At 41.1% G+C, this 13,238-nt stretch overlaps 1 protein-coding gene across 2 annotated transcripts in view; it reads left to right on the plus strand.

The window, feature by feature from the left end:
- Position 1: 1 nt before the first annotated feature.
- Positions 2-13,238, plus strand: part of MDH1B (malate dehydrogenase 1B) — a 16,314-nt gene continuing 3,077 nt past the window's right edge. The window contains exons 1-10 of one of the 2 annotated variants that reach the window (XM_032765111.2): positions 2-146; positions 2,614-2,726; positions 4,385-4,519; positions 6,030-6,172; positions 7,073-7,575; positions 8,425-8,566; positions 10,108-10,271; positions 10,950-11,089; positions 12,272-12,320; positions 12,880-12,948. In XM_032765111.2, coding sequence (XP_032621002.1) covers positions 125-146; positions 2,614-2,726; positions 4,385-4,519; positions 6,030-6,172; positions 7,073-7,575; positions 8,425-8,566; positions 10,108-10,271; positions 10,950-11,089; positions 12,272-12,320; positions 12,880-12,948 — 1,480 coding nt within the window. In that variant the 5' untranslated portion in view covers positions 2-124. The remainder of the gene's footprint in view (positions 147-2,613; positions 2,727-4,384; positions 4,520-6,029; positions 6,173-7,072; positions 7,576-8,424; positions 8,567-10,107; positions 10,272-10,949; positions 11,090-12,271; positions 12,321-12,879; positions 12,949-13,238) is intronic. The other variant, XM_032765113.2, reaches the window with a different exon arrangement.

Raw genomic sequence — 13,238 nt, forward strand, 5'->3', positions numbered from 1 at the left:
CAGGGGACACCTTCTCGCGCTCTCCCTCGCGCGGCGAGGTTGACTAGAGGCAGCGTCTCCACGTTGCTAAGCAACAGCCAAGAGCCGCTGCCCAAGGGGCTCGTGCCCCGCCGCCAGCCACCTCATGGCAAAGTTCGTGCTGGCTGGTGAGAGACCCGCCCGCTCCCCCAGGGACTCCCCCGGCGGCGGAGCGGAGGGTGCTGAGCTAGTTATGAGATAGTGGGGACAGAGACACGGACACGGCATGAGGGGCAGTTAGAGGGAGGGGGAGGGGTTATGGGGGCAGTTAGAGGGGCCAGGAGGGGATATAGGGAGCAGAGAGGGGTATAGGGCAGTTAGAGAGGCCAGGGAGGGGATATGGGGGGCAGAGAGGGGTATAGGCAGTTGGAGGAGCATGGGGGAAATTAGAGGGCTATGGGGGCAGTTAGAGGGGCCAGGGAGGGCTATGGGGCAGTCAAAGCAGTATAGGGCAATTAGAGGGGTAAGGAAGGGTTATGGGGCTAGTTAGAGGGGACAGGAAGGGCTATGGGGGCAGTTAGGGGATTTGGGGGCAGCTCCATGCTCACTCAATTCATATCCTTTGGGGCGCATAGGTTTGTTTCACATTCTGTAGTGTTTTGCCCAGTCTGGTTGTAGGGCTGAGGCCTCACCTGCTCTCCCTGGGAGCCTTATACATCTCAGTGCCAGGAAGATTTCCCTTACACTCAGACTAAATGTTGCCCTTCAGCACACTCATTATTACAGGCTTTGGTGTCCAAGAGTGGTCCATGATTGCAGCATAGAGGGCCTATCGAACTGCCCTGTTCAATTGCACATGCATTTTGTATTTGCTGTCACATCATGCTGCAAATACATCTGATTTGCTGTCTGCTATCAGACCTTGTCTTCATTCCATATTATTGGGTTTGTTTTCTTTCTTCCATGGTATCCTAGTATTTTTGATTATTTTATTCCAGATATATTACTTCTTTTTTCAAATGAAATTTCATTTTGTTATGTTTTGGCTGTTTTTTTAAATTACTCTGTGTCCAGTGGTAGCAATAATGTGATGAGTATAAATCATACAACTCTCAACTTGGTCTCATTTGGAAATTATTTTTTTCTGTTGTGGCTCATTAATGAAGATGTTAAGATAACAACAACAGTAAATATTACATCTTTATCATTACACTTGCTTTATGGCTGGCAAGCCAGTGTTCAGGACCAATGGCACAGTTCCTAGCTAAATCAGTTTGAATATAGTTGAAGAGTAAGATTTCATGAGAAACTTTATCAAATGGTTTACTAAAATCCAATACATTACCTCCCATTTTTTTCCTCTCATTCATGAAAGTAATTTACTTCAATGGGATATAAATTTAAGCAGGCAGTTAAATGCAATCCTGAATTAGGCTGCTTTCCTGAACTGATTTTCAAGTATATATATCATCTAGAAAGACTGATATGTTCACATTTTTCAAGTCTTACCTGTTCTTTACCAGTACAATAGAATATTGCTATTCTGCAGACTTATAATTCTTACAAGTAATGGTGTTGTCTTCCCATCTCAGCAAAAATGTAATAGCAGAGTGCTGTAGTGATATCACATATTACTACATCTTCATTACATTTACAAAGTATGCTGCAGAATATTTAGAGTGTGTCTATGCTGTAACTAAACACTCATGTCAGCTGACTTAGCCTATGGGGCTGAAAAATTGCAGCGTACATGTTTGGGTTTGGTCTGGAGCCTGGGCTCTGGAACCCTCCCTCCTCATGGGATCCCAGAGCCAGGCTTCACTCCATGCCCAGATGTCTACACTGCAGTTTTATAGCTCCACAGCCCAAGCCATGCAAGCTCAAGTCATCTGACACAGTACATCCTGGAGTATAGTCATATATAATCAAAATGGCACTTGACATATAAATGAACAGCATGCGCTTTAATTCTGCATCCTTGCACTTTAAAAAATTGTTTTGTCACTTAAGTCCTTATCCTGTAAAGTTTCCCATGTGGATAGTCTCCTATTGACTTCACTGGGGCTCCATGCAGGTGCAGTGAGATCTGCCTGTGCAGTGCACCTTGAAGGATTGTAGCCTAATTTATAAGATTCAATTATCCTTATTAGGGTCTCCCAGTCATTAGTGTGAATTAGTCAGGTTCTGCTTTTTAAAGAGACTCTCTTACTTCTGGATTTTCAAAGCTTCTTTTATTTTCTTGTTAAAGGCAAATTTTTTTAAAAAGAGAAAAGAAAAAAATAAATACAGTATCTTAGCTATTTCTGAGTCATCATTAATTTCACCTCCCTCTTCATTTATTAATGGACTTTCTTCCTACTGCTACTATCACCCCTGCTATATCCTCCTTAACCCCTTTAAAGTTAATCACGTGAATAAGTACTTTTGTTGAACTGGAGTTTAGGTGTCTTAGTTCCCTGAAATTTTCTTTCCTGGTATTTAATATTCTTATACTACTAATGTTCCTGAGCCCACAGAAAACTGGTCCTGTAAAGTCCCCTCTCTTATTCCTTCTTTTGAATCAGAATGACTTGTTTTTCAAAATGTGTATCTTATGAGTCTTTCATCAATCAGATTAATAAATTCTTAGAGTTATGCTAATTCCCTTATTTTCAGGTAAGGCAGACTGTCCATACTTTGCTAAGGCAGAACTTCTGGCTGACTATCTTCAGATTAATTTGCCTAATTTCAAGATACACAAGATTACTCAGCATCCTGACAAGTGGGAGGTAAGGGTTTTTAATTCAGTTCATTAATAGATGCCCTTGTGCTTCAGGTTGAGCATGGAATGTGCCTCTGACCTGTAGTGTGCTTCCTTTGTTGCGCATATTAGCACCACTTTCTGGCTCTGAAAACTATATGAGTTTCAGACACCAAATTACTATTGTAGTCTGGGATATTTACAAATCATAATACAAAATATAATGGCAGAATGATTATAAGTCTAAGATTATATTTTGATATTAAAATCTTAAAGAAGTTACTATTTCTTTCAGAGTACAAGTGCCTGCTTAGCCTATTATACACTGATCCTCTAATATGTGCGTATTTCAAATATATATTCCTTCTCAGTCATTATTTGCCAATAAATCTGTGGAGAAGGAACAGTTTTATGTTACAATGACTGAAAGTATTGAAACTAAAAGCTCCATTCTCATTTACTCTTAAGTTCCCTTTACAGCATATTGGTGGAGTCACATAGATCACCGTACTCTGACAGTACTATCTCGTTGTTTTCTTGTGCTTACCTCTCTGTCTGTTAGTATCCATCTGTTGTCTCTTGACTTAGACTGTGAGCTTTTTGGGGTGTGTTTGTACAGTGCCTCACACGATGGGGTCCTGGTCCATGCGTCTAAGTGCTATAGTACTACAAAGAATACATTATATTAATAGCAGCATGCTGTAAAATATCGTTAGTGTATGAGAATCTGTCACTAAGTGTGTGAATGTGCAATGGATAGTATCAGAAGTATCCAGCTGAAGATAATTTCCCTTTTATTGTGACCATAATGTACTAGATCATATCTAGAGTAAGTCAGACTAATTAAGAATTAGTATCACCAAAGTATTAGATGACTTATGAAATTGATTTCCATGAATACTTCCAATAAACAGTTAAAGTAAATGGGTACACACCTAGTAGAGTGCAGCGTAGTAAGTAGTAGCTGTAGTTATATGGATGACAGTAGTTACAAAATAGCATTTGATAAAATGCTGTACATTACAGAAGCTGCAGTGAACAACTAGACAACCCTTTCAGCCCATCTGTAAACCAGTTTGCATCATCTATTTCGAAGCAGCTGAAATAATATCTATTAATAAAAAGGGCTACCAAAAAAACAATGGAAAAAGACAGTTGCCTCCTTCAAGTTCTTCCTTACTGAAATGGCGTTTCTTGCATGTGTTACAGAAAAATTAAATCTCTTAGATGTAATTTCCTTTATTATCTAGCCGCTGGTAGCTATTTAGGGTAATGGTGATATCTTACCTGCAGCAGAGAAACTAGGGGAAGTTACTAGAAAAAAATGCCAGTACTATCTCATGAGGCAAACAAAGCTGTAAGAGGGGTTTTACTGATAGTATCACCTCTTACAGTTCACTGCTAAACCAGCTGAGCAATACTTTTCACCATGATATGATTAAGGAGACAAGTATGATATTTTGTTCTCATGCTAATTATCTCCTTGCACAATACATCACAGTCATCTGGTTGGTAAGGTTCCTCTGTTTTTCAAATATTCACATTTGGGAGACCTGTGAAGTATCCCACAACTGTGCATTTAGATAAGAATTATGATCTTACATTGGAAAGTACCAGCAGTAATATTTAAATATTGCCTTTTTGCATGTGAAAAAATTAAAACTGTTTTGGGTGTATTGCCTGTAGCAGTGGCTTCATGATATCTGTGAAAAGAATGGATGGAAACACAAACGCTCACCAATTGTTTGGCGGGAATTATTGGACCGTGGAGGGAAGGGCCTGCTTCTGGGAGGATTTAACGATTTTATGGAGCATGCCCAGGTAAAAAGACTTTCAGTACAGTAACTCCTCACTTAATATCCTCTCGCTTAACGTTGTTTCAAAGTTACGTCGCTGCTCCATTAGGGAACATGCTCATTTAAAGTTGTGCAGTGCTTCCTTATAATGTCATTTGGCTGACTTTGCAATGGAGCATTGCACAAGTTCCTCTTCTCCGCCCTCCGCTTCCTCCCTCCTAGTGCTTCCCCCGCCGCCAAACACCTGTTCGGCGGTGCTTAGGACTTTCTGAGAGGGAGGGAGCTGGGAAGCTCCTCCCTCCCCGGCAGGCAGGGCCACCCGGAACACAGGGGCTTTAGGGAATGCAGGGCCCTGGGCTAACGGGGGCCCGGGGCCCTGGCCTGCAGCTCTAAAACCCCTTTCAGAATGTGGCCCTGTGAGCACAGGCTGGAGGACTCAGGAGGAGCAGGGGCAGTCACACAGCCGGCAGCTGGAGAGAAGCGGCGCTTTCCCCTTCAAAGCTGGCCGGAGAGAAGCGGCGCTTTGAATCCCAGAATCCCAGAGCCACCTGCACACCCCCCTGCACCAAACAGAAGCTGCCTCAGGTAAGTGCTCTGCACCTCCTGCCTGCCTCAGCCCTGAGCCTTCTCCCACACCCCCGCCCTAAGCTCCCTCCCACACCCTAACTCCGTCTCAGACCCCTCACCCAACCCTGAGCACCCTCCTGCACCCTAACTCCCTCCCAGACCCTGAGCCCCAGAAGGAGAATGGAGGAAAAAAGAATGAAAAATGGCGGGGGGGGAGATAAGAGAGAATGCTCCCCCCATGGTAGGGGCACCCAAAAATGAAGCTGAGCACAGGGTCCCACTAACTCTAAATCTGCCACTGGTGGGAGAGGGAGGAGCGCGGAAGCACCGCATCTCTTCTCCTCCCACTCCCTCCCACAAAGTCCTCAGTGCTGCCAATCAGCTGTTTGGCAGCAGGGAAGCACTGGGAGGAAGGGGGAGGAGCAGGGACACAGCGTGCTTCAGGGAGGAGGTGGAGTGGGGGTGGGAAGAGGCGGGCCTGGAGTGGAGTGGGGATGGGAAGAAGCAGGCCTAGAGCATCTCCAAGCAAAGTCAGCACCTGTTCTTCTGGGGGGGAAGCTACTGCTGCGCAAGGTTCTTCCTAGCGTTCTTGCCTGCCTCATTGTCTGCCCCGGATGAGCTTGTGTGGGGTAAGCCAGGGGCACCTCCCCACCACAGTACAGTACTGTAAAGTATATAATGCCTTTTGTCTGCCCTCCAAAAATTTCGTTGGAACCTAACTCCCCACATTTACATTAAATCTTATGGGAAAATTGGATTCATTTAACATTATTTCACTTAAAGTTGCATTTTTCAGAAACATAACTACAATGTTAAGTGAGGAGTTACTGTACTGCTAATCAACATTTTGCAGTCTTTTCTCATTCCTTTCTCCTTTTTGAGATGTTACATAACATTATTTTATGTGGTAAAACTTAGTTGTGTTGGGGCCACACTCTAATTACTGAATGTCCTTTCTTCATTGTGAGCATTACTATGGCATCACCTCGGACATGCTGAGTGAGCAGATGCTGAGAATTGCTAAGGAGAATTTGCAGACCCACATAGAAATTGAGAAAGAGGAGGAATATATTAAAAGTCTTATCAACCCCTTGCAGGTCTGGATCAGCAGGTGAGAAAGCAAAAGCACAGTAATATTCATTCAGCTTTAGAATAATGTATTTCTTCTCATACAGTCTTTCTTCAGCTGATTAAATGAATGTGGGGCTTACACATATACATTTTGATATTGTTTATATTAACTGAGGTACATACACTTTACAAGTAATTTATCTTTTTTGTAAATTCTTTCTTTAAAATCCTAAACCTTAAAACACATTACTACATCAACTTCTGATGTCCCTTTTAATTAAATTTTAATGTAAATTAAAAAGCTCTTTTTGTAAAACATTGTCCATAGCTGTAGCAATTTGTTTTAAAAAATACTATAAGTAAAGCACTAAATTCTTCATGTACTTGCTGATTCATTTACTTGGAATAGGTTGTATATATTTTGTCATTTTTACTGCACCCTTCACTATTGTTTATGGGCATTTAATAGATATTCCAGAAGGTATTTATGTTTTGTTTGCAGCTTCTAAACTTCCCCCACAATCTAATCCTTCTTGTGCCCCCTTTTCCCCCCCAAAAACCTGGCAAGGTGATATGAACTTAAAGGGACACTGTTCGGCCAAATTTAGCCCCCAAATGAGCTTTGGAAAAAGAACATTGTTACAATAGCAGAACCCAATAGAAATATTTTGATGAAATGTTATATTTTAAAGCATAGAGGAAATTTTCACATGAATAAATATTCCCATATAGTGTTGGTAATCCAAACATTGCAGCATTATGCTAATACACGAAATGATATGAAAGCAAGACTGAAATGATATAAGGTAATAGATCATTTGAATATTAATCAGCTACAAGACAAAGTTCTTTGTCATTCATTTTTATAACACATTTTATAGTACAAACGGGAGCATTTACTGATTAACAAAGATTTTCCATATTTAAATTTTCTCATCAGTGCATCAGCTCCTGCCTGCTATAACCTGATTCCATTATTGGCCAATGGAGAAGTGTTTGGGATGGCAACAGAGGTTAGCATTCATCTGCTTGACAGTAGCCATTACAAGGAAATTCTGCATGGTATTGTGATGGAGGCTGAAGACTTGGCATTCCCCCTCCTTCACAGTGTCTCAATGCACACTGAATTAGATGATGCCTTTGTTCAGGCTGATATTGTAATTTTGCTTGATGATATCCTCTTTCAACACGAGATCCCATCACTTGAAGACTGCATCAGACAGGTAACTGAGCAATGTAAGGTGTATGGTTCCCTGATTGAGAAGAATGCCAACAGCAGGGTCAAAGTTATTGTGTCAGGAAAAACCTTTGTGAACCTTAGGGCATTAATGATTATGACATTTGCCCCATCCGTTGACGGCCAGAATATTATCGCTGTGGCAACGTCCTTGGAAAATGCAGCTAAAGCTATGCTGGCTAGGAAACTGAATATGAATTCAGCAGGTGAGTAATTTGTATTTGTACTCTTCAATATCAGTCACAATCTGGGAACTTCAGTGGTCAGAATTAACGCATTTTCAAAGCAGGATGCAGTTGGAGTATATGTAAAAAACAGAAGTACACCCATTATACCTGCAGATGTGGGATTCTACATAAGAGAAGTGCAGACATTTATAAGTACAAGGCTGCACACTCATTTTTGCAGGTGCAATCACCACTTTTCTTTGAAGTTAATATGTTAAATATCCTATTATTTGGGGAATTCACCAGATATTTGCTATTTGGGTATTCACCAAAGCAGTTTGATTTTTTATTTAATTATCTTTTACAGTTCACCATTAAGAATTGGTGCCTAAGGCTTTAAAAGTAATATTACCGTGATTGCAATTTGTTCTGATTTGTTATCCAGTAACTTAAATAGGCACTACGATATACATTAATGCAGTGATTCTCAAACTTTTGTACTGGTGATGCCTTTCACACAGCAAGCCTCTGAGTATGACCCCCCCCTTTATAAATTAAATTTTTTATATATATATTTAACACCATTATAAATGCTGGAGGCAAAGCAGGGTTGGGGTGGAGGTTGACAACTCGCAACCCCCCATGTAATAACCTTGCAACCGCCTAAGGGGTCCTGACCCCCAGTTTAAGAACCCTTGCACTAATGTATACAACTACATCAGATAGGTTAAAGTTCCTACTTCAATTTCTGTCTGGGTTTCATACATTAAGTTCTTTTTTGTTATTGTAGCAGTTCTGAGGTAAAATGACTCCTGCTCCAAGGCAGTAGGCATTTAAAACACAAAATCTTTCTGTTCACTCATCTTTATATAGTCTTCTTTGTTACAGGAGTCAAAGATGTGATTGTTTGGGGTAATATCAGTGGCAATAGCTACGTTGATCTGTCTAAAGCAAAAGTTTACAGATATGACAGTGCTATCTGGGGCCCACCTAACTTTTCACGCCGTTTGCTGGACATGATCTATGATGGGTACAGTATACATTTGTTTTTCATTTTGATCTTTTAAATGTTACCCTTTTTAAATCCATATCAACCTGAGGCCACTCACAAATACAAGGAGATTATTATTATTAAAGATGATACTTTCTAGCATAATACTAAAGCTACACTGAGTTGATCAGACAAATGTAGTTGGTGGGTACAGGGTATATCATGCATCCAAAGTTACACAGAACCCCCTCCTCCTTTATATACACATTTACACATCACATTAGTTTACTATACATAGCATCATGTTTTGGTATTGTCTTTATTACTTTGTAGGAACCAACCACTGTACAGCATGCTTGGTCCACGCGCTGTTAGTGTTTGACTTACTCTTTACCTCACCTTACATTCCAGGCTTTATTTTATACATTGTTGTCTTGTCCATTGTAAATGATTCCCTGGATGTTCCCCCTTAATCTTAGTTAATACAGACACTGTTTCCAGCCTGCTAATCCATTTACCTCCATAATTCTGTCTCCCAAGAAATGAGGCCTCGCCTCTGTCTAGTTACTCGTGCCAAGTGAGGCCTACAATACTAAGGTGCCTGTCTCCCCTCATGCATTGTACAAGGAGCCTTGGCACCTAACCCAGGCTTTGTGGATCACAGTGCTGTTCCTGTGATTTTCTAGGTGCCTAAAAGTTAGAGGTTGTGATGTTTGGTGTCCCTTTGTGGATCCAGGCCCTAATCTTTATTGACAAACCAGCTAAGGCACCTGTCTACATCTTTATGTGCCTAAATACCTTTGAAAACCTGGCTTTATTAACTTGACAGCACTAGTCGAACAGTCTGTGTTCTGAGGGGACCCTGCAGCCACAAGGGAGCAGCGGAGAGGTTATGATCAAGGATTTGCAGATTCAGCACATTCCCCCGGTTACCTCCACCAAAAGGGCCTTCTGGAGTCCCCACTACAATTTAGAATGCTGAAGGAAGGCATTTGAATAAATGACCTGCACCTGCAACACTCTTCACCTCTGACAACCAGGCCACTTCTACCTCTGTGCTTTTATCTATAGCTGTAGGTGACTAGCTTTAAGCCCTCAAGATTGAATTAGTCCAGTGGTTCTCAAACTGTGGGTTAGGACCCCAAAGTGGGTCATTTTAATGGGGTTGCCAGAGCTAGCTTACAGTTGCTGGAACTTGGGGCTGAAGCCAGGATCCAAAGCCGAAGCCCAAGGGATTCAGCCCTGGGTAGCGGGGGTCAGGTTATAGGCTGGGGCTGAAGCCCTTGTGCTTCGGCTTTGACCCCTACCCTGCCTAGGCAATGGGCTTTGGCTTTGGCTCCCCACCCAGGGCAGTGGGAATCAAGTGGACTCAGGCTTCGGTCCATGCTCCTGGGGTCAGGTAGTAATTTTTGTTGTCAGAAGGGGGTCATGGTGCAATGAAGTTTGAGAAACCCTATCTGAGAACTGTATTAGTCCATACTGACATCTTCCACTGTCTTTATTTCTTATTTAATCTAGAAGACTACCTGATCTTGAGTCTTCCATAATTATATTAAAAATCTCTCCTTTCTTGATGACAGCAACTGGGTGCGTTCAGAATTTGCATTTGTACTGAGTTCCCTGAGTTCCCGGGCGCATCACTGCTTAGGCATGTCACCTGCTCATGTAATAGCTACTGTGCTGAGATACTGGTATCAAGACTCTCCTTCTGGGGAGATTGTCTCAATGGGAATACTCAGCGAAGGTAAATTTCTATTTGTATTTCACACATACTGTGAAGATTTCGCTTTACTCTATAGCTTCCTTCAATAAGTGTAATAGTAATTTTTTAATTCAGATCTTTAACAATTTTCAATTAAATCGTGATTCTCTGAGGATAATTTATTTTCTTAACACAAGAGCTTCCAAATCTAAGAAATTATTCTTCCAAGATCCTAGAATGCTGTGTGTACTTTTTACATGCATCTCACAAAATTACTTAGGTGTTTTTGTGGTTTCATTTTCCTGTCCCTCTATTTTAACCCACTAATTCAATTGATTTTATGTAGTCACTGCTTTGTAGAAAGGATTTTTAAATTCGTTATTGATTCTTTGGGCTACATTTTGAAAGAATGTCCTTTAACTGTGATTATGAGTCCAAATACATTTAGAAATATTTTCAAATGTGCCATTTAAAGAAGAGATGGAAATAAGGAATTTTGCATATCCAGTGTTAGGGTACACAATGATTTTGTGGATTCCTAATTAAAACTTGCAGTCATGATGAATCAGGGAGTTCGGTGTTCTTTGAATTGTATGATGAGAAAGGCAATAATCTGTCTATTTTAGAGTTTTAGATTGCTACTCACTACTACAGTATTTGAGCACATCACTGTGTGTTTTGATCAGCAAGAAACATGTTTAGGGGGAATTTTTTCTTTAGGTCAATTTTGTATCCCTGAAGGGATTATCTTCTCCATGCCTGTGAGGTTCCAGGATGGTAGCTGGGAGGTCATTACAGAAACAGAAATTAGTGAAGAAACTCAAGAAGCTCTGAAGCGTTTAGCCCATGATCTGATACAGGTGATGTCACTCTCCATCTAGTATTATTTCCATCCAATCATCTATGGGTGTGTCATAGGGTGCTCTACTCACCGCTTGGAAGCACCTCCTCCTGGTTGTTCTGGGGATTAGCACTGCCAGGCCAATGCCCCTTTCTGTGGTTGCACTCTGTCACTCTCACTCTGCGGCCACTCTCTCAGTCCAGGAGCTGCAGCGTCCTCTTCGTGACTCAGTCCTCCAGTCAGGTCACTAAGTGGTTCACCTTCTGGACTATCAAAATCTTTCCATACTAACGGTCTCAGGCAATTCTCTAGTGGCTGGTAGGGAACCCAGACCCGCCCACTACTTTGGGTTCCAGTCCAGGGACCTATCTCTAGCAATGGTAGCCTGCTCAATTGCAGACCATGGTCCTGTCATCATTCAGAGGATTACTTAGGCCACCTAATTCCCCTCAGCTGTGGCCTATCTGGTTAATTGGCCCTTTCTGAGCCTCATTAACACCTTCCAGGCTGGTGTGGGATGAACACCCCATCATCGGCTGTATTATAGTTTTGGATGCTGAGACCCATCTGCCAAATGAGACTCCCTACAAAATGCACGCACACCGTTGAATATACAAAAATTTTATAGTGGTGTGTGTAAACTAGCATTTATGTATGCAGATTCGGCAGCTGAGCAACTAATTGCCTGTAAGCACATAGTAGTAGTTAACATGAGCCAATATAGATTTTGCACCCAAAAGTTAGTGTGTTTTGTCCTGTGCCGGACAGAAATTCTGCCTTAATTTTCCAGTTGCATTCTGAGTGGCTGACTGGACCATTTTGTTTTGGCTGTACCATATTTATGACAGTACCATGGCAGACTGACTGTCTGCTGGTATGACTGTAGTGTGCCGTATGTGCAAATACTGAAGGTTTTTTTCAAATACTGGGTTTTTTCAAAGCCTAGAATTTCTCATGAAACACAAAATAAGCTAACAGCAATTTCTTTTCAGTGTGTCATTCACAATAAATTGAAAATTGTTATTAATATTGAGTACAAGAGGACTAATCTCAAACACTTCACTTCATCATCATTCATTTTTTCTCTTTAGTCATGTTAATACTATGTAGGGGGTATCTTCGTCCGAACATTTTAAATTCATGCTAGAAATTGTAGCTCTTGTAAATAGTATATGATAGTAAAGCTCTCTTTCTCATGTAGGAAAAACAAGTTGCACTAGGGGAAATACCAGAAATGCGTCCATATAAAGGTAAAACCATTAGTAGTAAATATTGGTTTAAAGCTGTGTCATATAACAGAGGACATAAAATAAGATTTTGAGGGGGATTTAAAGTAATGGGTGTGATGATTGGGTTGTATGATATTTTCTTCAGTGGTTAAAATTCTGCCTTCTGGATTTCTGAAGTTATTTTAAGTGCTGGTATTAAGGGTCCTGATCCTACCGACTGTTGAAATCTCATAGCCCTTAGAGAGTGCAAGACTGGATGATGGCAGTCATGTTTTGGTTTGTTGATCTTCTAGCATTCAGAGACTATGAATATCATCACTTGAGTTGGGATGCAGGATTTATATCTTGTCATTTTTTAATATTGAACATTAAGCCTCTTTCCGTATTGAACAGACTAATTGGAAAATACTTTTGCCGTATGTCTTGGTTAATGTTTTTGAAGCTACTCTGGTATATCATGGGCTCTTTTGGTCTCTTTGTTAACCACCTGCCATTTAAAAAAAAATGGGGAAACCTCAGATGCAAAAAGGGCTGTTGTAAATGTGAATTTGAATCTTTTCATTTGGATTTTTTTTTACAGAACCTGCATTCAATGGCTTCAATCTGCTAGCACTCCTAGAAGAGGAAAACGTTCAAACACCCGCAGAGGGTAGGCTAAAAAACATGATAGTAGCCCCAATTATTTCAAGGAAGTTAAATCCAATATTTCACTGTTAGATCTTGTCACTTCCTCAGGAGGTCCCAATTACAAGAAAGGAGAGATCTTTTGTACCAGCAGTGAATTACTGATCCACGTGGCTTCACTTAAAGTAAAGTTCCCAGGTTACCATGGGAAAGTTCAAGTCCATAACCACATAAGCCAAACCTTCCTAAAAGAAAATCCAGTATCTCTTCAAAGAACATAAGAATGGCCGTACTGGGTCAGACCAAAGGTCCATC

Source organism: Chelonoidis abingdonii, chromosome 10 (assembly GCF_003597395.2).
Source record: "Chelonoidis abingdonii isolate Lonesome George chromosome 10, CheloAbing_2.0, whole genome shotgun sequence".
NCBI classification, from domain to species: Eukaryota; Metazoa; Chordata; order Testudines; family Testudinidae; genus Chelonoidis; species Chelonoidis abingdonii.